Below are 27,444 nucleotides of genomic sequence, written 5' to 3' on the forward strand. Positions count from 1 at the left end.
GACACGGCGAAACGCGCGGAAACAAGGGTGGGTTATTCCGTTATTTTCTCCCGACTCCGATGACCGATTGAGCCCAATTTTTCACAGGTTTGTTATTTGATATAGGAGTTGTGATACACGAAGTGTGGGCTTTGGAAAATACTGTTTACCGAAAGGGTCCAATGGCTTTAAATGTAGAATACAATGATCCACACAAATTTGTCTCGAAATTGCATGGTTTTCCTGTTACTTTGTGAACTAACACGGTCGGCCATTTATGGGAGGCAAAAATTTGACTCCCATAAATTGCCGACCGTGTTAGTCGACGAGGTAAAAGGAAAACCGTGCAATTTCGAGGCATGTTTATGTGAACCATTGTATTCTACTTTTACAACATCTTTCTACCCATATGCATTTTATAACAAACGGGGGGATACATCCGCTTTTCAAAGACCAACTCGACTGATCCAAGGCATTGTGTTCCTTTAAATGTATTTTATTATTTGGCATGTCAAAAGAAACAGATCATCAAACAAAAACAACAATAAAAAACATGACAGTAAACTAACAATAAAAATATGACATTAAACTAACAAGAAAAACATGACGGTAAACTAATTTACATGCCTGGCATGCCTTTAACTCTGATGCCGCTGGCTAAATAAAATTACATTAATAATAACAAACAGAAGCGCAATTTGAATCACAGATTTCTCAATGTACCTTTAATTGTTATTAAAATAGAGCAAAGGTTTTAAACATAAACAAAAGAAAATAAATGCCTACTCTACAATGTAATGAAATATCATACATTTCAGACTCAACAACAAACAACACACAAATAGGTAAAATTTAATTAGAACTAAAACAAAAATAATGTAACCTTTAGAAGAGATGAAAAAATACAGTCAGTATACATGTACCCTGTCAACTAAACTAGGAAAATAGCGCATGCCAAGATATCCTGTCACAAAACCACTTCCAAAAATACTTGGGAATTACATCATTCACAATATCTGTTGCATCTGTACACATAAAGGAATGTATATCAAAAATATAAGTTCAAAATGTAAGATATTTCTTTAGAAAAAATGTATAATGATAAACATCATTAAAAGTAAGTGCTTATATTAATACACTATGAATACAATTTAAAATACCCCCAAAAACTAAAAAAGAAGACGCAACAAAAAAGATTTTATTATGCTTGGCAAACTTGGCACCTCATCAAACTTATCCACCATAGAAAGGAGAGCTTAATGCATATATACTGATGTCGCCTTTCAGGTAAGTTGAGCCTACAATAAAGTATCCTTTCAAATAACAACCAGGGGTACAAGGCACTCAATGGGAGATCCAAATAAATCAATCAAACAGCAATGGACCTATGGAGAGTCCTAGGGGAATACCAGAGGCAAATGGCAGCCATGATATTCAAAACCAAAAAGAGGAAACCAGCTGAAAAAGAGAAGTCCCAAATGCCTGCTTTATATAACTTGTCTTGTTTGGTTGGTTCCTTTAAATGTTTCTGTATAACAACAAAAAAACATTACAAATGCAGCAAAAAGTACTGAGTATACAGTGCTAACTCACATCGGTGTATATAGGTAAAAACCAAAACTTTAAGATTATTATTCTTTATGCCCGATGCAAATTTAACATCTATTAAATGCAGCAATACTTATAAAAGGAGAAAATATAAAGTGGAGATTTAATGTCATGAAGCTATGTCATTGCAGTACAAAATAAATATCTGATCTTCTCAAAAGAAATTTTGCCCATAGGTACGCATGTTCCTTTATGTGTGACTGTGAGTCAAAGCCAATCTAGGGAATTCACATCAAAGATACATCTTGCATGAGTAATGATAACTCACTGCTCACCCACTGATGTTTATCTTTTCATTAGGTCATGGAAAGTATAAAAACACAAACCCAAGAACAACTGAGCTAGGAATTTATGATTTTTTGTTCAATCAATGCATTCTGTTGACCAACCTTCAAAGTTTACCCAGTCACAAAACCCTAATACAAGTAAAACAATATTAAATTAAAAAAAAAACTAAAAAAAACACATTGCTAATAAACAGATCAAACTATAAATAAAAGAGTATTCAAATTAAAAACAATGTTTTCAAAATGGAACATGCACTTAAAATTCTCTAAAATGTGGCATAAGTTTAAAAAATAAATTTTGTTTCAGAAATATTATATTTGCCATAAGTCACAAAGTAAACTGGCTGGGTATTAAACAATTTTGTGTTGGATGAGGAATATTTTATAACGGTTAACCATGGAACTTAAGCAGGACTTGAACCAGCGACCACCGAATCAACGTGCGCGTGATCTGGTTTTGTTCAACCCAAAATTAGATAATAATTGTGCAACACACGTATAAACGGCGCAGTGTTGACAGAACATACTGTACTGTTACAAACTTGTGACACTATGAACCTCACATGAGGCAATTAACTAAATATTAATAGTTAGTTCAAAAATACATGATTTGTTTAAAGGCAAGTGGACACTATTGGTAATTACTCAAAATAATTATTAGCACAAAACCTTTCTTGGTAACGAGTAATGGGGAGAGGATGATAGGCCTAATATAAAACATTGTAATTTAACAAGTAATTTTCCATGGATTTGATTTCGAGACCTCAGCTTTTAGAATTTGAGGTCTCGAAATCAAGCATTTGAAAGCAAACAACTTCATGTGACAAGGGTGTTTTTTTCTTCATTATTATCTCACAACTTCAACGACCGATTGAGTTCAAATTTTCACAGGTTTGTGATGAGATACACCAAGTGAAAAGACAATTACCAATAGTGTCCAGTGTCTTTAAAGGTAAAAAAAGAATGACGCAATTTCTCCTGACCTCTAGCAGAGGGGTCCTAATCAAAATACATCATGTGCATACATGTACAAGTAGACCTTATCGAAAATACTCAGTACACACACGTTAGGCGTGGAATGAGGAACTAGACCATGCACCTCATTCAACAGCTTGCGCTTGCGCAATGGGTATTTACGAAAAGGTCTATGGGTCAATTGCTTGAGTATTTGAAGGGTGTAAATAAAATTGCCCACTGTTTTATAAGATAGATTGATGTTCAAATATGCACCATTTGCACTATCTTCCATTTTGCTTTTAAATGCTGTATTTTTGAGATAGGAGTAAAACACTCAGTTACTGTAAAACAACATGTGTACTGTACATGTATGTGTGATTTTTGTTCACTGTTTTCTTGTGACTCTATGACCGATTGAATTCATACTGACCGATTAAATTCATTCATCTTTGCAATAACATCAATTCATTACAGAACACATTTGAATGTGTTTTACAGCTACATTAAGGCCTATTTTCTTTAGAGCAACCTGTGGTAATTTGCATTAAAACATAGAGTGAGAAAAACTAAATACAGAAGCTGACCCATGATTTCAGAAATTTTGAACCGTTGGTTTGTGGAGTTATTTCTGAAAATTACTTCTAATGACACTAATAAGTTTTGCTCTCCTCAACTCTTAAATCTTCCCAAGTCTGCATAAACTGTAGCACTAACGCAGTGATGGAGATTTTAGTAATTTTTTTTACAGAAGCATGACTCAATTTGGATAGCGAGGTACGATGACTTGAGCCAAGAGATGCTCATAAAGTAAAGACAGCATAAAAAGTAACGCATCTGTTGTAAAAGCACCTATAATTTTAAACTTGTTACTCGTATTCTAAAAATGAAAATACCAGGAGACGGACAATTTAATTACAGTGATTTTGACACCTCGTATGTTATAATCGGTCGAGTGTTGTTGTCGCGGTACGTGCTTACAGGTGAAAAGTGCCAATTTCTATTGCTGCAGTAACTCCTATTGACAAGAACCCCTTTTGAAAACTCCCGCTATTTATAGCTTCACGCTGAACCAGAGGAGAGATAAATCATGTCAATAGGAGTTACTGCAACAATTCAAACGGGCACTTTTCACCTGTAAGCACATACCGCGACAACAATACTCGACTGATTGTTACAAAAAATGTGTCAAAATCACCGTAATAAAATTTCTCGTCTCCTGGTGTTTTCATTTTTATATTACGAATAACAAGTTTAACATTATAGGTGCTTTTACAACAGCTGCGTTACTTTTTTTGCTGTCTTTATGTCACATGTGCGTGTACAATAGTTTTAAAAATTATTTAGCGTGTGTTCAACCTTTTATTCCTAATTTCAGGGCCTGGTGTACAACTGGTTTACTGAACAGTGAACACAATCTAGATTAATACTAACCAATGGTGTCAAAAACATGACTTGTTGGCTCAAAAACCTGCAGTTACAATAATCCCAATACCTAGTGGTTTTCACTTTCAGAACAGACGTACTAAAATCATTCCAGTAATTCTGCCAGTTTGGGTTGCTGTGCTCTAACTGCCAGTTTAAACTGTCTATAAGCTGTTGGCCCACGCTCTGGAATAAGGTTAACCAATACTCTGGCTTTATCTTCCTTTGTCATCCCTGCCTTCACCATGTTGCAATCATCCTTTGTCAGAATGCCACTATGTTCTAAGATATCTACAATGCCTTCTGTTTTCAGATTTAGGATGAGCGAGTCTCGACGTTTGAATGTGATTTTAGTGGCTTTACTCTCCTTGGTAGTCTGCTCTGGAGTAACACTTTCCTCATCCAACTTTCTGACCAAATGAGGGTAGCGCTCCTTCAGTGCATAACGGAAGTGATGATATGCCAGCGCATCTTTTGTACATAGGATATCTAGAAGTCGTTTGGCTTTGGTTTGTTGGGTCCCAGATGCTGATATCTTGTTACACTCATACTCAGAGAGCACAGATCCACTCAAGCAGAGGAGAACATGGTCTGTATTCAGCTCATTAGCAATCTCATCATAATGGTAACATAACTTTTCTCTTGTGCGTACCTCCATCACAATAACACTTCCCAGACTTCAGAAACACTAGCTGACAGTGAGTTGGGTTACATCACACACGTCCCTGTATATTGATAAAATAACAATAATATTTAACATACAAATTCTTCATTGAAGTTTGATTTTATTACAATGTAAATGAAACTAATTTTATGAGGGCGGACATCAGACATTACACTTTAAGAGTGTAGCTTAAATATATCTAGTGAAGGGTGGACTTGGAGAACTTGGGACACATGAACAGTGCTTTCAATTATAACTTTGGATGTTAACTGCAGTGCTTGTCAATGTTTTTGTGTGGTTAGTTTGAGAAGTCTTTCCTGTTTTGGAGGGGGTAATTTCTGTAGTTTACCGGTTTTTTTCCAGTGTTTACTAGTAGTGTGACACCGCAAGTCAGCTTGTAAGATAGACCCTGTTTAAAATTGTTTGAACATCTGCAGTTTGTGCTAGCATACACCCTATACCAACTGCAGATGTTAAACCCCCAAAAAGAAAAAAACATAGTTACTAGATTTACTTGTTAAGAGTAGACAAGATTACTGGGTAGATCACTAGGAGTGTACTTAAGACATAGGGGTGGACACTAGGCCTGGGCGAATTATTTGAATATCCGGTTAATGGCGAATAGGTTTTCCTATCCGTAACCGCGAATGCCTTTTGTTTTCTTAACCGGATATCCGCATAGGGCGCGAATAGCTATTTATAAACCGGATAGTTCTGTAATTACAACCAAGTAACCGGATATTCTTTAATATCCGAATATCCGCGGACGTCGGGCGACAACTGAATGTTTTGTCTGAATCCTAGTGAAACTTCTATTAAGACAGCATAAAACAGCATAAATTAAGTATTTAACTATGCTCACCTCCGTGAAGAGTTAAAACAATGAAATTTCTGACGTAATTTGTTCAAAGATTACAAAAGTTTTCCTTCACGTAGAGTCATCCACGATCAAAAGAAAAACCAAATCGCCATCTTTAAATTAGATCCGGTCATTTTTATGAATGAACCGAGTGACACTGTCTAAAACTAATATCAATCCGCCCAGAAGATCTCATTCACAAATGAACAGCGCCCTCTAGCAAAAAAAAAAAAAAAAATTAAATATTTTATTTTTTTATTTTTTTAAGCGCCCTCTAGCGGCGAAAAAAACTATTTGAATATCCGGTTAATTTCGGATAGTTGGCCAGCGGTATCCGAATAACAAAATTTCACTATTCGCCCAGCACTATGGGACACAGTAGTTCACTTGTTTGAAGGCAGTACAAAGAGTAAAGCCGGGTTGGATGTCAGACAACTCGTCCGTCAGACAACTCGACGGTTCGGACAACTTGACGGTTGAGACAGCTCGATCGTTTGAACAACTCAACGATTCAGACAACTCGACTTTGAGACAACTCGACGGATGGCCAAGACAAGTCGATGGTTGAACGGTCGACCTCCATTACTGAAATGTTTACACGAATTTCCTGTAACCCTAACCCTAAACCCTTACCCCTAACCGTACCCTTAACCACCTCCCTCACCCTTTCTCGGCCCTGTGGACGCGCCCCGTGCTGAGTTCCCCGTTGCGGCCATCTGTCGACTTGTCTTGGTTGAAAAAAACGTCGGATTCATACACAGTCATCATTTTCATACTTAGTTGCGATAACAAAACCCTTCTGCCGTCGGCAGGAGGGTTATGTCCAAACGGTCCAGCTGTCTCAACCACTGAGTTGCCCCAATGGTCTAGTTGTCCGACGGACGAGTTGTCTGAATACCGCCGGATTCATACACTAGTCATCACTTTCATACTTAGTTGCGATAACAAAACCCTTCTGCCGTCGGCAGGAGGGTTATATTAAAATCGCAACTAATTCATACTCGGACAGTGCTGCGTGTGTGCTTCTTCCTTGCAAGCAAATTTGACATCACAGCTCTTTCCAAACTCGGTTAAAACTCGCCTCGCATTTGCAGGGAATGATTTAGTTGGGATAATGTAACCCTCCTCCGGACGACAGCATACATTATTATTGCAACTATGATTTAGCAGAATTCTAATAACATCAATATTTTAGACTAATTAAAAAGAATGTCATCATCCCCGCCCCCCCCCCCCCCCCAGCCCAGACAAGAAGAAGAAGTAATTTCTTTCTCCATGACTCATGAGCATGAATAATAAACATCTCCCCGCATGATAACAATTAACATTTTATATTTAAACACAGACTCAACCGTCAACGCAGGTGGAAAAGAATAGATAGAATCATGGAGGTAGAATTAGACATTTTTAGAATAGATTTATTTATGATATTATTGTTTACGTTAAAAAAAAACCTAGAAAAATAGAATCCTATAAAATAATAATTAATATTATTCTCACCTTTTGCTAAGGAGGTGCTTGCAGTTGAGTTGCTGTACTCCTTTCCAGTTTAGTATAGTAGATGTCATAGTTTTGAGTGACCTTTACTTGCTTTTGGAATGTGTCATCTGTCATTGCAATGCATTCCATGAGCTTTCAATTCAACATGATCAATAAAGCATGAGCGTTTGACACTCTGCCCCCTCGACAACATTCCAATTTCATTACGCATGTAGTTGTACATTGCGCGCTAGCTGCTCAAAGGCTTTTGAGCATCGCCTTCTACACTGTACTCTCAGATTGCGTGCTGATTTTGCCTTTGTCCATGTAGATTGCGCGCTGAATCTGCCGATTGTCTGTCCTCATAGTAGACTTGAATCGTAGAGTATGACTTGAATCCAGTGCCGTCCGCGATATGCCTAGGGACCTTTCACACGAGAACGGGACTTGAATCAAGTCTAACACGGATGGCGCTTTTTTGAGGATTTCGAATCTCTGCTCTTTTCCTGTCAAATTAGAATCAGGTTAACTTTAATATTTTTTAAATTATCAAGTCAGTGGTGGCTTCAAAATTATTGATAAACAAAAAAAACAAAAAACCTAAATAATTATATTTATGCTATGATAATTAAAATGGTACATTTTGACGTACGAGGCTGTGTCGTCATGACTACCAGATCGGGCAAGTCGGATCGATTATGCGCATAAACAGGACGACGACAGCAACAACATGGCGAACAGCGAACCGAATCTTTGAAATTTTGTGAAATGCGATAGCCGATGCCATATGGAAACTGTGTACTAATTACTCTCTTTGTTTGGATAAATAAAGGTTTGGAAGTTCGGAATTTGCTCAACAATGTCGGTGACACACGCAATGCGAGCACCCATGGTCCAACAGGCGAGGACCCATGATTACATTTATGGTTAGTTTCCCTTGAACGAATTGAGTCTAGAACTCAATATTTTTATTTACGAACATGACGAAGTTATATTTTATAATTAATAAATAAATAAACCAAGTTATTTATAAAATAATCAGGTTATATGTCATATTATCTTAAATTAAATAGGCCTATCTATATTTATTATATAGGCTTTAGTTGTTAAATTAAAGTTAGGGTCATGCTCATTTTGGTTTTGGTTGATTTAGATTTTAGGCAAAAACGTTTCCGTATCATAATCCTGTCTCATTTTTTCATTTGTTTAAAAATAATTATGATTTGGTCGTACCGAGTACTTGATAGGGAGTGCGTTTTGGCGACCCCAATCAAAGCCCAACCGACTCAACACACCCTCAACAGCATCGTCACTGCGCTCAACCGAACACGCGAAAATGCTACACCGATGACCAATGATTGTTGAATGATTCTGGTTGGGGTCGCCAAAATGCACTCTAAAAACTAGATTAAGGTTTATCGTGATTTAGAACTGCAATGCGTTATGGGTAGGCAGATGGGGCATATGCTACTGTGGTGTATGTTGTCAACCACTACGTCATGTGCGCACACATGGCCTATATCTCTGTGTGGGTTCAATAGCGCCCTCTCTTGATATATCCTGGTGTCGTGTGTTTTCAGTAGGATAACAGGAAAATTGTTCACAATCAAAACAAAAAAAAATAACACTTTCACTTCATGGTGTGTTGAAATTTTTAAAGTTTTGGTTTTACGTTGCGAGAGACAGTCCGCCATTAACAGTGTTGCACGACATTGGAGCAACGTCATATGTTTTCACACCTTTAAAGGAACACGTTGCCTTGGATCGGTCGAGTTGGTCTTTGAAAAGCGTTTGTAACCGTTTTTTATAAAATGCATATGGGTAGAAAGATGTTATAAAAGTAGAATATAATGATCCACACAAACATGCCTCAAAATTGCGTGGTTTTCCTTTTACCTCGTCGACTAACACGTCGGCCATTTATGGGGGTCAAAATTTTGACTCCCATAAATGGCTGACCATGTTAGTTCGCACAGTAGAAGGAAAACCACGCAATTTCGAGGCAAACTTGTGTGGATCATTGTATTCTACTTTTAAAACATCTTTCCAACTATATGCATTTTATAAAAAACGATCACAAACGCTTTTGTTTTGACCAACTCGTCCGATCCAAGGCAACGTGTTCCTTTAATTGGTTGGTATTTTATTGAATATTCAGAAGCTAGTATCGCGTGCAAAATAAATCAAAAATATTATTCAGATACTACTTAACAAATTTAATTACATTTTTGTCCTAAAGCTTTATGGCTACTAGTACTATATTAGAAATCAGAGATATCATAAGGAAGGCATGAAAGTAAAACACCCCTACCCCCTTGATGCACTCACATTTCATAAAAAACAATCCGTTTTCCCCCATTTTAGACCAGTAATGTTTGGTTTCAGGAGATAAGAAACTAATCTATGATATTTTCTCTTTAATGTAGGGGTCGCACTAAATACCGACAACTCACGACCCCTCACGACAACTCGGGACAACAGTTTTTAAATGCACTTTAACAGGACATTTGAACATATGTCAACCGGTAAATATATGCACAAGAGTCTTATGCACCCAAATCACTTTCAAACTGTTGAAAAAATTGTATTTTTAAGTGTACAAAAAGTGTTTGTTACCCCGAACTTAGTAACGAATGGAAATATCCGCCATGTTGTCTTTCGACGTACTTGGACGATTCCATTACACCGCAGGAGTGATACAATATGCAAGATGATTATTCACCATTTTATGTGCCTCTCATAGTCCCCATAGAGTTTTAAAAAATATTATATTTAAATCTTCCCTTTTATTGAATTTCAGAGTGTCTGCTTAGTTACTAACAAGAAATGAAAAAAAAAACCAGCTAAAACCAAAAAGAAAAAAATAAAACTCAGCCCTCAGAAATTACCCATGCCCCCTGCGGTGTAATAGAATCGTCCAAGTTCGTCGAAAGACAACATGTCGAATATTTCCGTTTGCTACTAAATTCGGGGTAAAAACCACATTTTTTACAGTTAAAAGAACAAAATTTTCAACAGTTTAAAAGTGATTTAGATGCATATTATGACTCATGTGCATATATTTAACGGTTGACTTATGTTCAAATGTTTTAAAGTGCATTTAAAAATTGTTGTCGTGAGGGGTCGTGAGTTGTCGGTATTTAGTGCGACTGTAATGTAGACTTACGCTTATCGGAATTTATTACAGTATGCAGTAAATCAAAACAAAAAATTGTTGTAATTTTCACTTAAAATATTTTAATATTTTCCCCACATTTGCACACCATAGAATCCCAAATAGTAACCACCTCACATGATCCATCTAGTGACTAAAGCAGAATGAAACTCAATCTAGCAGATAGTAATTTTGTTTTGAACTTTCGAGGTTGCAATAAACCTTATTTTTTAACAAAAAAATGCGATTATGCTTAAATTTTTCCCCAAATGTTTAATTTTAAGTACTCTTTTCACTTATTTTAGTACTGTTTTGGCAAAAGTTGCTCTGCTGACTTGTTTTGTTGTAATTGTAAGGAGAGTCTGCAAGTCAGGACCATAATGTTCAATGCACAAGCCCACTACCTCCAGTACCATCCCCTTATCAAAATAAACTCCTGACACTGCCTGACAAGTCTGGGCTCAATTTTATGGCTCTGCTTACCGTAAGCACAGAACGCTTATGGAAGCAGGGAATTCAACGCTCACGTCAAGCGTATTCATGGGTTAGCAGGGAATTTTGGCTTGTGCGCATGCATACTCCACATTAGCATTACTAGACATTCCTCGCTTGACACAGCCACAGTAGTGAAGAAATTTGGTGGGTGGTTGTGGAGAATGTTAATTATAGATTTCGGTGGTCATCAGAGCCATGAAATTGGGCCCAGTGTTTGGGCCCAGTTCAAAAAGTTACCAAGGAAAAGATTAATCACTTATTGATTTGATGTTTCCCCAGATAAAGTGCACACACTATCTAGTGAGAGAGATCATGCTAGGCAGATGTTCAAAGCACACACTAACGTGGATAGGGTTGTAAGTATTTCAGAGTCTAAATATTGAATAAGTGAAAAAAACATCAGTTTATATCTAATGAGTAGGGTAGTTGGCCTTAGCTTTCGGCATAAAACAAGTACACTTTTATATCTAGGTATATCAGTACTTGTTGAAATTGAAATCAGAAAGTGGTTAACAAGCCATCCATCAAGTAAAACAAAATTGTGTTTAATGTTTGAAAGAAAAAAGTGATTTTTATTTGGGTTTTGGATGATTACTAATTGCTATGTTGACTACATGAGTTAACTTTGCTGAATGATCCAACAAAGTTTATATGAAACAGTGATACATAAATTTGTTCAGAATTTTTTATTATAAATATTATAGCTAAATTTAATAATAATGAAAATGTTTTTGCTTTTTTCATATTTTGCGTATAATTTGTCCTTGCTTCAAGTTTCAACTTTTGTCAGAGCTATTTAAATACTGGTATTTTGCTGTATGTATTGCAGTAAATCAATCATATGAAAATGTGCTTTTCATTATCCGGTTTTTAAACGATTAACCGTTACTTATTGGTTCATTCAAAGCTTAATATATTTCATGGCTATAATGTTGACTTGTCATTTTAGGCGAGGGGTTACAACTTACACATGGTTTGATAATGAATGATTTAACCATTGTTGTTTTCATTTAGAAAAAGGTACCCATCTACAATACCATGTTCAGTGCATTACGCCACTACCCACGGTTCCAAATGCGACTGGATAATACAGACCCTGTACCAAGGTTTATTTCACGGCAATGGCGTGGCTATTCAACCCAAGCAAGAGAAGCACTAATTCGTTATAAAACGTAAGTTCAAATTTAACAAATAAAATAATTAATCATTTTTAATTTTATTATTGTATAAATTGTTGAATGGCGTCACTCACAATCTAGTAAACATTAGTCAGTATTATTAGCATTGATCTGTATTATTGATTGGGCTGGATAGGACGTCAAGCAAAGTGTGTCATTCGCAGTGTTTGTAAGGGGTTTTAAAAAATTTACGCAGAGTCGTCACACCAAACCCTACGCAACACAAACGTATTAAATGCATTAAAATTGTCTCCTTTTATCTCAGTTGACATAAAAAATGTGATCATAAAGTTCAATTGAGAGTTCAATACGGTAAGAAGCTGTGCGGCTATAGGTTGCAATAACACAAAAACGAGGTGAGGTGTTCACTGTGTTCAAACAGGAAGCCGTGAGATTTGTCAGAGCAGTTTTGTTTAAAATGGAAAATCCATCTCAATGAGTCTTTGGTCGCGATCCCCTTGTTTGCCTTTCCATAAAAATCATGTTCAACTCCCTTCTGCCCCTTCCTTAAGTTGTCTTTTAAGTTTACAGAATGAACAGCCTTTGTGAGGTCAGTGAGTGTCATTGGGAATGTGTCAGATTGCAAACCAACCTTCAAGAAACCTTGGTCTGTCCCCAAGAATATACAAAGTTTTTATGCATTTTTTTTTAAAGCCTTGTTCCTGTGTGGGGTGAATCCCTAACAGGAGCACCTGAGACTTTTTAGACTGGTATTATTCATTCCATCAGGTCCAAGTGGTATTACTCAGAAATGTCTTTAGACCTACCATACTTAACATCTTAATTTAAGTGTTTTTGTCTTTATATGTTTAATTCTTTTCATGCAAAATATTTTGCTAATTTTATCAAAATAGATTCAACTATGCACCAGATATGAAGATCCCACCAACCCAACCTGTCCAGTATGCTGTCGGAGGTCAAGATAGATACAAGTTCTTCCGCCGCCCTATCATTCCTTTCTTACAACAAGTACCCCCAGAAGTTGTGCTTCATACATCTAAGTAAGGGTTGCCTGAAGTTTTCAACATTCTCAAAGCAATATGAATTTCACTCTTCAAGACCATCCCTCCTCCCTTTAAGTTGTACTTACCACAGACCTTGTTATTTTACATGTCCCCATACTAACCAAGGTAAATTAATCAACTACGCACACACAAGCATACTAAATAGTATAACTTCACATGGTTTTATCAAAATGGTTCTGATGAATATTTTACTGTTACAGTTTAGTATAAAGGAATTATTTTATCCTCTGCAATTATATATTCCATTTCAAATAGTTTCTATTCTTGTGGAATTGATAAGTGACAAATCTGAAAACACTCACTGTTAAGAAAATTTCAATTCAATTGTCAGCAGGAAATTCTGAAATTATTATAATTGAAACTTATTGAAATGTATGCATTTTAGTTGAAGGGAGCAGATTTCACTTGCTCTAAATGAAATTTAAAATGATGAAATTTTTGTGTTTGTGTAACTTTCTGTGATGCATTTGTGTTTTTTGTTGGTGTAGGCTCGATCCATTTGGTCAGCAGGAGCAGGTGATGATAGAAAGGTCTCCCACTCCTTTAACAAGGACTGTTGAAATCCAGACAGATTACCGTGAGAGTGAGACACAAACTGATCCTTATACACCAGAGTATGTAGTTAGACCAGGATCACAGCCTGAACTGCTCACACTAGCTACTTTGTCATTTGGTAAGTATAAAACTGTGTGGATTGAGCTTGTAGTGTGACGTCACTGTGCTGTTTGGAGTTCTAGGTAGTTACAGGCTTTTCTTGAAACGTAGCATTTTTGCCCAGCATGACGCTGTTAAAATTGTGCGGGGTATACTTTATAAGACCATTTTTATTGAGGTTCACAATTGTTGACCTTTCCATTATAAAAGATAATAATGTTATTTTCGTTGAAGTTGTTCTTTTAAAGTGGGCTTGGATTGAGTGTTTGTTTGTATTGGTTGAATGTTGGTTATCAGGTCATGGTCTTCCAGCGGGTCTTGCTGAAGTAGAGATGATAGAACGAGCTAGAGCTAAGCGAGCATGGGAGGCAACTTTGCCATCTCTGAATGATGTATCTCAACTAGAGAAAAGGAAAAGAATGATGGATGAGATGGAACGTAAAGAATGGGCACTACGAGAAGGAGAAATTGAAAAGTAAGAACTCTGACATATATTGACTTCTGAACACTTGTAAGTTGAAGCCACACTATAGATGGATATCACCACAAGTCATACTAGACATGATTCATGTGATATTGGAAGACATGATCATACACATAGTGATTACATTAATAATTAAACCATTTATATAGCGCATTTTACTAAGGTTGCAAAGCGCTCAGAGAATGACAGGAAAAAAACAACAATGGGAATGCAATCAAAAACCAAGAGGGAAACCATGAATAGGCAAAGCCTGCGACATTTAGCCAAGAAAGTCCCGCCAAAAGCCGGTCTCTCTTTGGCCAGATTGGTAGGCCAAGCTTGGTGAGAGTTACTGATTAAACAAGCATGTTTTCAGTGACCTTTTGAGTATGGTAACAGAGCTAGAACTTTTGATAGAGTGTTGAATTGAATTCCACATCCTAGGGCCTGCAACTGAAAAATGCTCTGTCTCCTGATTTTCTGGTGGTTCGAGGAATATTTAAGTTGACCTGTGAACATAAGTTGCTCTTCGTAGCCCTGGTTTCAAATGAGTTGGAAATGTGTATGGGAAAAGTACCCGACATACACTTGAACATGTTTAAGCCTGTTTTGAATATTATTTGTTTTTCTACGGGGAGCCAGTGCAGCTGTTTGATCAGTGTGTGATAATTAGTACCTAACAAACAAAAGCAGGGGTCGAAATTAACTACATTTTCAAGGTAGCCCACAGGGCTAGTAACCCTGAATTTTTACTAGCCCTGAATAAATTTCAGTAGCCCTGGCTGGATTTTTGTTTCCTTCTTTATTGCATTGATTTAATTGCTTTCATATACTAGGCGCCGAGCTAACATTATGTTGACAAAAACCAAACAATTACCATACCCTTTCATTGTAGAAAAGATTAGAATAAAATAATTTTAAAAAACAGTCTATACTCACAAAATTTTTTTTTTTTGAAGGAGGTTTAACTCCTTCCAAAAAACGCCACATAATGCCGACATCAGACCTGCCAACCTTGTCTTTTATTGTTTGAGTACCACATAGCGCAGCCGCATAAATCAGAAGCCCAGTGCACAGCGGCATAACCCAGAAGCCCAACTACTTGTACTGTTGTCGGCACAATGCTAACAGTCAGTCCGAAAACTGGGAAAAAGAAGAGCAAATCGGAGGGGAAAACAAATATAAAAAAATTGGACTTTGAAAAAAAAAAAAACTATAAAAATATTTTCCGGCAAAAATATTCCTCAGACAAAATGTATAGTGGGCAGGGAAAAAAAATCCCTGTGAGGCACGCCCCCGAAATTCCTCAGACTTTATCCCAATGTTGGGCCAACATAGTCTGGTTCCCAGACCCAAAAATCTCCGACTAGGCTCTGTCGAATTTAGGGTCCGGTATCACCCAAAATCACGTGACCAAAAAGGAGGAATTCCTCCTTTTTCGAAGTTATCCGAAATGTTCCGAACGTGTTGTCGTCAACATTCGGACAGTATCGTTGATGGTCGGACATTTCCGGGTGTCTATGGTTGCATTGTAAACAGAATCCATGGAATCATAATGTCAGTCATAATGTCAGTCCTGTTTCTGTCGGCCGTAGATCCAGGAGTTTTTGAAAAAAAAAGGTTTTTTTACCGCGAAATAGTAATAAGCGGTGGTATCCGGCTGGTTGTCTTTCGACGTCTAAGGACGATACCATTACACTGCAGGGGTAAGTTCTAAGGGCTCAGCCTCAGTTGTATTGTTTTCTTTTCTGCTGCTGGTTTTTTGTTATTGTAAATAATTTTTTGAAGTAACAAGGGGAGATTAAAAAAAAAAAAATTTTTCAACTCCATGAGAGGGCACACACCCTGATCATCTTGCATTTTGTATTACCCCTGTGGTATAATGGTATCTATCGTCCAGGTACGTCGAAAGACAACATGGCGGATGCTACCGTTCGTTTATAATTCGGGGTAAAAAACACATTTTTTTACAGTTAAAAATACAATTTTTCAACAGTTTGAAGGTGATTTAGATTCATATGACTCTTGTACATATATTTAATTGTGTCGTGAGTTGTCGGTATTTAGTGCGACCCTTCCGATCAGGTGCAGACATGGTTTCCCTGGAGATGACCCCCGACCCTGACAAGTTGCGTCATGCTCTATTTTTAACCGTGGGTGATACCTGACCTAAGATTTTTAACGAGAGACGTCATGGAATCTTTGGTCAGGGAACCAGACTAGGGCCAACACTGTTCAGAGCAAAACATTCCTCAAGAAAAATTTGGCGATGCCGAACACGTGCGTTGTGTGCACATACATCCATGCATACGGCTATATTTTATGTACTGTACCAGATTGACCAAAACTGGATTGCGCCATTCCCACTCCCTCTGTTACGCATTGGTTTATTCGTTTTCCAGCGGGAGTTAGAATTTAAAATATAATTCTAAGCACAACCTCTTTTTTATCGAAGCGCATAATGATCACTCAGATGCAGGGTGTCTTTGTTTGGTTGTTTTTGCACTTGGGGTCGAACGAATGACAGTTGAAGAAATTGAGAACAAAATTGTCCGTTCGTGTCGCGGACGTTACGTTAGTACAATCAACCGGTTAACCAGGCGATGCGTCGTTTTTGTGTGTGCGTGAGTGTACTGTACGTAATGTAAGTATAGTTATTTACTGCAGGCAACATGATGAGACTCAGGACTTACCCTTCTTGTTATGACAGCGCTAGCGGGAGGGTGATCTGATATCAAAATATTTATTATCGCCCGATAACGAAATAAAAACAAGAGAAAATTCTACAACTTATTGTTAACACAGAAATATTTATGTTTGTTAAGATGTGAATTTGCTTTATTTTTCCACTAGCCCGCCGGGCTACTAAAACTGGGGGAAACGGTAGCCCGGCTGTCAAACTGGTAGTCCCGGGCTAGCGGGCTACCGGCAATTTCGACCCCTGAAAAGAAAAACCTTGCGAGTGTAGAATTGACCATTACAAATTTATGTAAGAGCCAATTTATACAGCACAAGATTGACTGAGTGGATGGGATTCTAGTTTTAAATAATTTCCCAATTCCTATTTTGTGTGTTACTTGGTTTATTTTTCAAAGCATTTTTATCAGTTAGGTTATTAGAAATTCCACACTTGTTATGTTTTTACAGATGACTTACTATGCTAATTTTCACAGGTTAAAGTTTTTGGCTCTAAGGCGTTTATTAGTTAACTTTTTATGGGTGAATAAACATAAACACATAACTATTTTTTATAACTACTTCAATTTGTCTTTAATAATATAGAATTCAATTTGCTTCTTTGTGCAGCTTTTTAAATGTCTGATATATGATTGTTATACTTTGACATCATTAGTGGCAATTAAGGTTGAGTATTCACAAGCGTTGATCGGTTGAGACACAACAATGTTGACATCAAAATGAATCTTCAAGTTTGATGTGCTGCAATTATTGGAATAATTGATTGATTGATGATTAACTGATTGATTGATTGACTATTTACTTATTTGTTATTTATTTGTTTATTATAAGTAGGATTTGAAACTCTGCATGGTGGAAATACGATACAGTAAGGTTTGCGGTAACACCATGTAATGACTATCTCTAAATGAGTAGGGGTGGTTCTTAAAAGAACATTGATTTCAACTCGACGCTTCGATCAGTATGCTCTGATCGTCTTCTGGAGAAAGCTGGACTCTGATGCTGCATAAGAACTGATGATGCGGATTAGCTTGGTGATGCATGAAGGCGAGAACTGGAGCTCACCAAGCATCATCAAGCTAATCCGCATCAGCAGTTCTTAAGCAGCATGCAGCATCAGAGTCCAGCTTTCTCCAGAAGACGCTCAGAGCATACTGATCCAAACATTCAGTTGAAACCAGCAGTTCTTTTTAGAACCACCCCAACTCATTTAGAGTTTATCATTGCATGGTGTTCCCGCAAACCTTACTATATTCATTTATTGTTAAACATTTATTTGTATTAATTATTTATTTAATTTATTTATTGACTTACTTATGTGAAATTCCTCTTCAGACTTCAAGAAGCAAGACTGGAGGTACTTCATACAATACTTCGTGAAAGAGAAGAAAATCATGCCGAGTTAAACACCAAAAGGCTGGATAAATTATGGACCAAGAAACAAAAAGAACGAGAGAAAAAAGTGAACTGGATTCGTAAGGAACATATTAAATGTAAGTAATTTCTGTTTTATGAAGGCTTAAAGGGACACATTGCCTTGGATCGGTCGAGTTGGTCTTTGAAAAGCGTTTGTAACCATTTTTTATAAAATGCATATGGGTAGAAAGATGTTGTAAAAGTAGAATACAATGATCCACACAAACATGCCTCGAAATTGCGTGGTTTTCCTTTTACCTCGTCGACTAACACGTCGGCCATTAATGGGGGTCAAAATTTTGACTCCCATAAATGGCTGACCGTGTTAGTTCGCACAGTAGAAGAAAAACCACGCAATTTCGAGGCAAACTTGTGTGGATCATTGTATTCTACTTTTAAAACATCTTTCCAGCCATATGCATTATATAAAAACGGTTACAAACGCTTTTGTTTTGACCAACTCGTCCGTTCCAAGGCAACGTGTTCCTTTAAGTCTAAAACAGCTCAGTTGTTGAAAGGAACTCACTGACAATGAGTTACTGTTGCTTACTCATCATGGAAGTGTAATCTATTTGCCCGTGAATTGAAAGGTTGCAACACGATTTATTTAACTTAATGTTCTTAAATCACATGGCTTGATCTTGATATGTGCTTCCAAAGAAACCAAATACAAAATCAATTGATATTTTATGCTAGTCATAAATAAAGGTAAAAGCCCACTTGTTTCAAGAGGCCTACCATCAATGACTTTTTACCTTTTTCTGTGAGCAAACCTTTGATTTAGGCGCTGTTGATTTATACTGTTGAATCAGTTATATAAGCATGATAAAACATGCTCACCTGTCACTCAGGTCTTGTGTTTTGCATTTCATAATGCTGCTAACCTTAAGCACAGGAAAAGGTATGCTCACCTACTCGGGGCACTTAATGGCACTTAGTATACAAGACAAAGATCAAAATCAAGTTGGTTGTCCAATTTTCATGCCAGTCTGTGAAATACACTTGTGTTTAAGCTACATTTCTGCTAAAGTAAAGTACTCTCCTTAAACAGAATTAAGGAAGTTGCCTCTATGAATAAAAGGTATCTGTATGTTATAATTGGGTAACTCTATCTAACTTGTTTTGTATGTTTATCTTCCTAGCAATTCGCAAGTTGACATTAAAACGTAGTAAGGTGGAAGGTAAAGTAGAGCGGCGTGATATTACTGAGGAGTATTCCAAGTATGATTCTGAAGTGTATGGACCAAGGACTAGGCATGGTGTATTCCTGGATAAAGGATCTGAGCAGTATGTAGTCAAGAGTAGATACCTGGAAACATATCAAGGTAGGCCAATCATACTCAACATATAAAAGTGCTCTCAGGTTTTATTAAGGGAATCAGTGTGTGGTGAAGAGGTTTTAAACTAGTAGTTTCGACCCGACGAGGCCTGGTTCTTGGTAATTTTATCAAGAACCAGGCCTTTATCAAAAACCGATTCAAACACACGTTGATTCCCGTTTATAAATACCTTTACTTTCATAATGTTTTTTTAAAAAACTGTAAATTTGAGAACAAAATTCTGCTACAGTGCTAGCTTCCCCCCCCCCTGATGTCCTCTCAACCAATCAAAATGGAGAAACTGCCCCAGGTATTTATGAATGTTGGATAAAACAAGAATGGCCCTGACTTTTTGCGTCTGCTTTTATTGTTACAGATTCATTGCCAACTTGTATCCATTGTGACAGTCAACAAATTATGAATGTTGAATACATGTAACTATTTATTCTTGGTTCATCCTGGCTTTCCCAGGTGGTTGTTGTTTAATCTTGAGAATTATTAAAATACAAGGGAGACAACACAAACATCTCTAACATGCAACAAACAAGATGTCATTATGTCACATGGCTTATGTAATCAGACTTAAGAAACATTTTACATGTACCACATTGCTAATTTGGGCGTTTACTCTGTGTGACTAAACTGGAGTTAATTGTACATGCTGTTTCTGTTCACTTGACATCTGAACAAAACGGTTTAGAAACGCCATTCATACTTGTTTATAGAAATACAATATGTTTCAAACATCTGTGGAGATTTTGTTTTAATGTTGACTATTGCATGTGTACATTATTTAGGTTTGCTTGAGTTGGAGCATTCCTTGCCAGACTTTGTCACCCAGCCTAGAGTGATTGCTCCCAGACCTAAATCAGTTGGCAAGACTGGATTTATCAAGAGAGCACAGCGTAGACAAAATGAACTTGATGAAGTATACAATGGTAGGTTGCTTGGCAATATCTCTGTCTAACAAAGAAATGTATCACTCAATTATGGAATATTATAATCACTCAATTGCGTAAAGGCAGTGGACACTATTGGTAGTTACTCTAAATAATTGTTAGCATAAAAACTTACTTGGTAACAAGCAATGGAGAGCTGTTGGTAGTAAACAACATTGTGAGAAACGGCTCCCCCTAAAGTAATATAGTTTTTGAGAAAGAAGTAATTTCCACGAATTTGATTTCGAGACCTCAGAATTAGATTTTGAGGTCCCGAAATCAAGCGTCTGAAAGCACACTTCTTGTGACGAGGGTGTTTTTTCTTTCATTATTATCTCGCAACTTCGACCAATTGTGAGTCCAAATTTTCACAGGTTTGTTATTTTGTGCAAATGTTGAGATACACTGAGTGAGAAGACTGGTCTTTGACAATTACCAAAAGTGTCCAGTGTCATTAATATTATAGTGGGTATGTTTAAACACACATTGTGTGCTTACATTAATGATTTTGAAGTGCCCTCTAGAGTACGGTTTTACTTTGTTGCATTACTTTAAACAGAAACATTAGCTTCTTGATAACATTCTTTCTTGTGAATTTATGATTTACTAACAACAAATATATGGTCAGAAATACATGATCTATGTGACAATGAAATTAGGCCACTGACTAGGTTTGAATTGATGTATTAATATGGTATGATTGAACAGGAATCAAAGTTGTGAAGAGTAAAGGCAAGGAAGCTGCCAAGCCACTACGCTTCCTTCAGAAGATTGAGAAGCCAATACCACGTCCTCCTACACCTTCTGTGGAGGTGCCAGACCTAGTAGATGAAGAGAAGGAGTTGGCCATTATATTCCTACAGCAAGTCATACGAGGTCGGGCCATTCAGAATATGGTAAGTAGCTCCACCATTGGTAATAAGCTACCAAAGAACTTGATAATCAATCAGAATTAACTTCACAAAGCTCAAAATAGCTTTAATACTTGTATTGCTATTCTCAGTGTAAACAAATTTGAAAATTTCAAATATACATATTCACAAATAGTATAGTTTGATATTCTGTTCAGCCACACCTATGTTGCTTAAATAAGAGAATGGGTCAGCAATATCTCAAATGTATTTGATAACTATTATTGATAATAGCTGACCTAAAGCATTTGCAGAACGAAACAATTGGTTTATTGATCACAAGCCAGTTTTTTACATACTCATTTGAAATGGTTGAAAAGTGGCACCACAGTGTGATCAATTTGCTTTAATGTAAAGGCGAGATTTTGAGTTTTTTTGATTGAATATTTGTATCAATGTCCCTGTGTGTCATGAAGTGAAGTGCTCATTTTAGGCAATGTCATGAATGTGGCATTCACAGGCTAACTATCAGACTTGATTAGCAATTGCAGACAGTTGCGATATGTGACGTTGCTACAAGGGGTCAATACAACCAAAACATATTTATGTTCGTTGATGACCTGTTCACCTACAATAAATCTTGGTTGTACCTTTTTGGGAGTCATATTTCCTCAGTGTTGCTGTACAGAGTGCAGTTTAGAACAACACACAAGTGAATATACCTGTACTATATCTTTACAACATACAATTTACTTTCCAATTTGACAAACCATGGGCAGACTGTGTCAGTGCAAGGGGTCTATACAATATCTTTCTGGAGTACTTCAATTGTGTATTTTATTTTATTTGTAATCTGTGTAGCCCAAATTGTTGTTCCATGTGCTAAAGTATGTCGAATTGCAAAACTAAAGTTTGAGGATGATTTGTTATCCTTAGATGTTTGAAGGTAAGGAGAAGCGTCAGGAGTTGATTAATGAGCTCCGAAGCACACATGCTTTACAATCAGCAGAACAACAGATGAAGAAACAAGAGAAACAGGCTACACTTAATCTGCAGAGACAACGAAGGCTACATGATCATAAGGTAAACACAGTACACCTTAATGCTCTAATACAAAGGATCAAATTGAAATTGAAAGAATCATTTGTTAGTATTATGAGACCACCAATTATAAGTATTATGTTTCTCAATTGTTTTGATTGCATTAAACTAGCTTAGCTTTCATGTTTCTACGTGTTATACCTATATGCATGTATACAATAAATTTGGTTGAATATTAACTATCCTGATTGACTATCATGTTGTTGTAGTACCCAACCAATTTGTCAAGCATGATCACAAAGTAATTGTTCCTAGTACTTAACATGCACATAGTCCTATTTCAAAGACCTATCCTAGTTTCAAAGACTACTCTTGTTTGCTATACTTCAAAAATAAAAATAAAAACATATTTTGATGCAGTCTACTGCAGTATTTTGAGGCAGTCTATTGCAGTATTTTGAGGCAGTCTATTGCAGTATTTTGAGGCAGTCTATTGCAGTATTTTGAGGCAGTCTATTGCAGTATTTTGATGCAGTCTACCACAGTATTTTGATGCAGTCTACTGCAGTATTTTGATGCAGTCTACTGCAGTATTTTGATGCAGTCTATTGCAGTATTTTGAGGCAGTCTATTGCAGTATTTTGAGGCAGTCTATTGCAGTATTTTGAGGCAGTCTATTGCAGTATTTTGAGGCAGTCTATTGCAGTATTTTGAGGCAGTCTACTGCAGTATTTTGATGCAGTCTACTGCAGTATTTTGATGCAGTCTACTGCAGTATTTTGATGCAGTCTACTGCAGTATTTTGATGCAGTCTACTGCAGTATTTTGAGGCAGTCTACTGCAGTATTTTGATGCAGTCTACTGCAGTATTTTGATGCAGTCTAGATTAAAACTATCACACAATGGTTTGAATTCCTTGTGCTTGGGAGAGTTTGAGTGTGGATTAATTGATTAATACTGAATATTCATTATTTAGGAATGGTTCCTGGATGAAGCTATGTCTAAGCTGGAGGGTGAGTCTGCTGGTGACATGTTGGACTTTCTGAGTAAGGAGTTGATTCGTCTGCAGGAGGAGAGACGTATTCATGCTTTTGCCATGTTAGCTGAAAGACAAAGACGTATCCGAGAAGCAGAAGAGTCTGGACGTAGACAGGTGGAAGAAAGACGAAGGAGAGAAGAGGATGAGATATTCAAACAGGTAGAGCATTTTCAGAGCATTCCTGACAAACCAAAATCAGCTGATTAATTAGAGGCATTACAACACAAACATTATTTTGTGGTGTTACTTATTGATTTGTATTCTGCATACAACAAACTCTTGAGATCTTGGGTCACAGGGGTTAAGGAAAAGCAAGGAAAGAAATCAGCCAACCTGACTCCCTGTGCTTAATTTCATAGAGCTGCTTAGCGGCTGATTCTGTGCTTACTATGCAATTTCAATTTTATAGCGCTGCTAACCTTAAGTACACAAAAAGGCATGCTGACTTTCCGGTGCTTTCTGTATGAAAATGATGGACGTAACGATGAAAATCCATGGTGAATGTGTAAACTGGCTGTCTAATTTTCTTGCTAACCTGTGAAATAAGCTTACACTTAAAGGCAGTGGACACTATTGGTAATAATTATAAATAATTATTAGCATAAAACCTTACTTGGTGACGAGTAATGGGGAGAGGTTGATGGTATAAAACATTGTGAGAAACAGCTCCCTCTGAATGTGTTGAGATACACCAACTGTGAAGGCTAGTCTTTGACAATTACCAATAGTGTCCACTGCCTTATAGCAAATTTGTCTGATATAGTTAGTATAGAAATTTGCCTTATGTTAAGCAGCACTAAGAAATTGGCCCATGAACTGCAATTGATGATGGATTTTACAATATCAGAGATACATGAGAAGTATCTGTATGATATGTTTATGATTCTTACTATATTTACTCGTAACAGGTTGTCAAGGTACATCAGATATCTGTTGATACCTATCTAGAAGATGTGATATTGTCTTCAATGGATAATACAGCTGACAAGCAAGCAAGAGAAGAAATCCAACAGATGGCACAGCAAATAAACCAAGTAGCATATGACATTGAGGACAGGTAAACATTAGGCTTTATATATCAATCAAGTGAGGTTTGTAGAGACACCATTTAATAATGAGCTGTGATGATTCGGAAAGGAACCACAGATCCACCACAGCTCACGTACATGGGGTCTCCCCAAACCTCACTTGTAATTATATATAGTCTCTATGCAACGTTTCAAAACTACTTGTTGTATTTGCCTTTGTAATTGTTCAGATGTATACAAAAAAATATTAGTCTCTTCCTAAAAGTCCAAACGAGGCAAGGTTGTGTCATGTTTTTTACAATTTTCAGAAGTTGGGGTGGATGAGTTTTCCTGTCTATTTTGTGTTTATGAGTAAAACATTTCAAACAACAAGGATCTTTGTGTAAGATATAGAAAACAAACATTGAATGCATTTTGTTTGTGTATTGGCTTGGAATACAATAATTCAGTGAAGTCTGGGTGTTCAATTTCACCTCATGATTACATTATGTGACAATGTAATCAAATGTATCTAATATTTGTATTATATTGCTGGTTTATTCAAGTAAAATGGCTGCAAATAGAGATTGAAGGTTGTGATAAGATAACATGTGAATGACTGAACCCATAATTGATTGTTTACAGGAAAACCGAGCTTGAATCAGAGGAGATAGTAGCTGAGCTTGTTTCTACATTCTTGTTACCTGAAGTATCCAAACTCACAGCTAGAGAAAAAGGTAAACCCATCAACTTGACTAGATGATGATTACACAATACAAACATGCCCTGACTGTCTCATTGTCATCATTGTCAGTTTTCATATTAACACTGTTAATAAATGGGATTACATTATGTCAGGTTTTACACGTTGCTTTCAATAAATGATGGTCCAAAAATCTATTCCCTTTAGGAATTTAGATTGATGTATTGATGAATCTATATAAAAGAGACATGTCGCCTTGGATTGGGCGAGTTGGTCCATAAAAAGCATTTGAAACTGTTTGTTATGAAATTGATATGATTTGAAAAATGGTTTAAATGGATATAAGAATCCACACAAACATGTGCCTCGAAATTGCATGGTTTTCCTTTTACTTTGCGCCACAAAATGGCGTGCCGTGTTACTTAATGACTATAAGGAAGTGAGGAATATTGTATTCCACTTTTAAAACATCTTTCTTATCTTATGCATTTGATAACAAACAGTTTTAAACACTTTTATAGACCAACTGGCCCGATCCAAGGCAATGTTTCCCTTTAAGGCATGATGTGCATTGGCAGCTTAATGTAGCCATGGGACTGTGCCCAATACCCATATTATGTGCACGGGACCAAATGAATTATAGACTATCCCTTTTATTGAACAATTTGTCATGATGACACAATTTTACAAACCAACAATGAAAGTAAAACATTCTATCAAGTGCTGAAATCTGCTTTTATTGTCGTAGCTCCAAAAAAACAAAAGTTGTTTGAAGTTTCTACCCTAAAAAAGTGGTAAAAGCAAAACCCAACAAAAGTGATCAGTTGGCTGCAGCTATGTGACCAATCACTTTCTAAATACATATGCAACGTTGAAATAATAAGCAGACATGATGCCATAGTCTAACAGTCTCTGCACATTACTGCACTTTATTTCATACAGAGCATTAGTTATTAAACTACACTATAAGTTATCACACAAGGGCAAGTGGAATACGGAAAAATATAGCACCTCTGCGTCCCATATGGAATGCAGACGCGCTAAATTTTTTCGTATTTCACGAGCACGCGTGTGATAACGAATTTATCTTCCAGTCTCACTTGCAACGCGCAAAATTTAAAATTTCAGAGCGTTATTTCACCTGCCTAAAGTTTTGAATGTAATTTTTGCACTGTCCGTATACGAAGCGTGACAAAATGACATTTCACAATACACACTGTGTAATAAAAACAGAGGAAGTAGGATATAAAACAGAGGTCGTAGCATATATGTTTTTATCCCCCTAGTAGTTCGAGCTTCTGATTGGTGGATTAGCACGTACTGGAAGATAATATGAATTGTGGTAATTGAAGCTAGGTTTCATGATCCAAATTGTTTACTTTTTTTAGTTTTTACAATTACCCAGATACCCAACCATTTAATCGCCGGATCAGTTTTTGTGCATAGTTTGTCCTTCATTTCTAAGCTATGACACTCTAATCTCATTTCATGTTTTCTTATGCAACAGTTAAGACACAGCAGAGAAAGCATTTGTTGGCTGCACACAAAATTGTACACAAGGAAGCTGAGCAGGTTATTACCAACTATCCTACTTCAGCCAAAGTCCAAGGGTCAAAAGCCGAATCTGCAAGGTCACCTAAACCAGGCCGAACAACACCCATTAAGACATCAAGGACAGGTAAGTTAAACTCTTTACTTCATCTTGTAACTTTTGGTAACATTTTCTGAGTTGACCGTGTTGTAGGTGTTGTGTTGTAGGTGTTGTGTCTGGTATCATACTACAAGCTGGTATAGACCTTTATCACGCGGTCACCATCTTGGTCATGTTCTCTGTTTCCATAACAGTAATGAATGCTTACCATTTATTGCGCAAACATGGCACCAGACTATTATTTCATCCAACCTCAGTTTGGTTAAAATGAGTTGAAATGGAATAAAATCAAGATGGCTTCACCGTGACAATCGTTAATGGTTTCATGTCATCAGGCCACGTGATCAGACATTTTAGCAATTATGTGTACACAGGCCTCAGTGGATTTGATTCCTTTGCACTGCAAACAACATGACTGGATTACATTTTGGAATGAAACCAGCCAATGTTAACAGGTTATAACTGTATTGTTGCGTTTGATGTGTCAAGGCCGAGCGGTTTAGAGCACCGGATTCAAGCTCTGGTGTTTGACCAGCAGAGTGTGGGTTCTAATCCCGG

At 36.9% G+C, this 27,444-nt stretch overlaps 2 protein-coding genes across 4 annotated transcripts in view; one reads left to right on the top strand and one right to left on the bottom strand.

The window, feature by feature from the left end:
• Nucleotides 1–990: 990 nt before the first annotated feature.
• On the bottom strand, nucleotides 991–7,486 carry LOC139951595 (uncharacterized). Its single transcript, XM_071950558.1, has 2 exons — nucleotides 7,277–7,486; nucleotides 991–4,978 (listed from the first exon to the last, which is right to left on the bottom strand). The coding sequence occupies exon 2, from the start codon at nucleotides 4,909–4,911 to the stop codon at nucleotides 4,360–4,362; it is 552 nt and encodes a 183-aa protein (XP_071806659.1). The 5' UTR covers nucleotides 4,912–4,978; nucleotides 7,277–7,486; the 3' UTR covers nucleotides 991–4,359.
• A 461-nt stretch (nucleotides 7,487–7,947) lies between these two features.
• The window catches only part of LOC139951288 (cilia- and flagella-associated protein 91-like), a 28,742-nt gene continuing 9,245 nt past the window's right edge, over nucleotides 7,948–27,444 (top strand). For all 3 annotated transcript variants that reach the window (XM_071950102.1, XM_071950103.1, XM_071950104.1), the window contains exons 1-15: nucleotides 7,948–8,181; nucleotides 11,184–11,260; nucleotides 11,919–12,076; nucleotides 12,937–13,083; nucleotides 13,596–13,780; nucleotides 14,059–14,236; nucleotides 18,257–18,414; nucleotides 19,480–19,662; nucleotides 20,454–20,594; nucleotides 21,303–21,490; nucleotides 22,382–22,528; nucleotides 23,463–23,684; nucleotides 24,434–24,582; nucleotides 25,178–25,269; nucleotides 26,743–26,913. In XM_071950102.1, coding sequence (XP_071806203.1) covers nucleotides 8,115–8,181; nucleotides 11,184–11,260; nucleotides 11,919–12,076; nucleotides 12,937–13,083; nucleotides 13,596–13,780; nucleotides 14,059–14,236; nucleotides 18,257–18,414; nucleotides 19,480–19,662; nucleotides 20,454–20,594; nucleotides 21,303–21,490; nucleotides 22,382–22,528; nucleotides 23,463–23,684; nucleotides 24,434–24,582; nucleotides 25,178–25,269; nucleotides 26,743–26,913 — 2,263 coding nt within the window. In that variant the 5' untranslated portion in view covers nucleotides 7,948–8,114. The remainder of the gene's footprint in view (nucleotides 8,182–11,183; nucleotides 11,261–11,918; nucleotides 12,077–12,936; nucleotides 13,084–13,595; nucleotides 13,781–14,058; nucleotides 14,237–18,256; nucleotides 18,415–19,479; nucleotides 19,663–20,453; nucleotides 20,595–21,302; nucleotides 21,491–22,381; nucleotides 22,529–23,462; nucleotides 23,685–24,433; nucleotides 24,583–25,177; nucleotides 25,270–26,742; nucleotides 26,914–27,444) is intronic.

This window comes from Asterias amurensis, chromosome 19 (assembly GCF_032118995.1).
Source record: "Asterias amurensis chromosome 19, ASM3211899v1".
Taxonomy (NCBI): Eukaryota; Metazoa; Echinodermata; class Asteroidea; order Forcipulatida; family Asteriidae; genus Asterias; species Asterias amurensis.

Bases quoted from the DNA above. Each gene is read 5' to 3' on its own strand.
- LOC139951595 (XM_071950558.1), bottom strand. From the start codon at position 4,911: ATGGAGGTACGCACAAGAGAAAAGTTATGTTACCATTATGATGAGATT.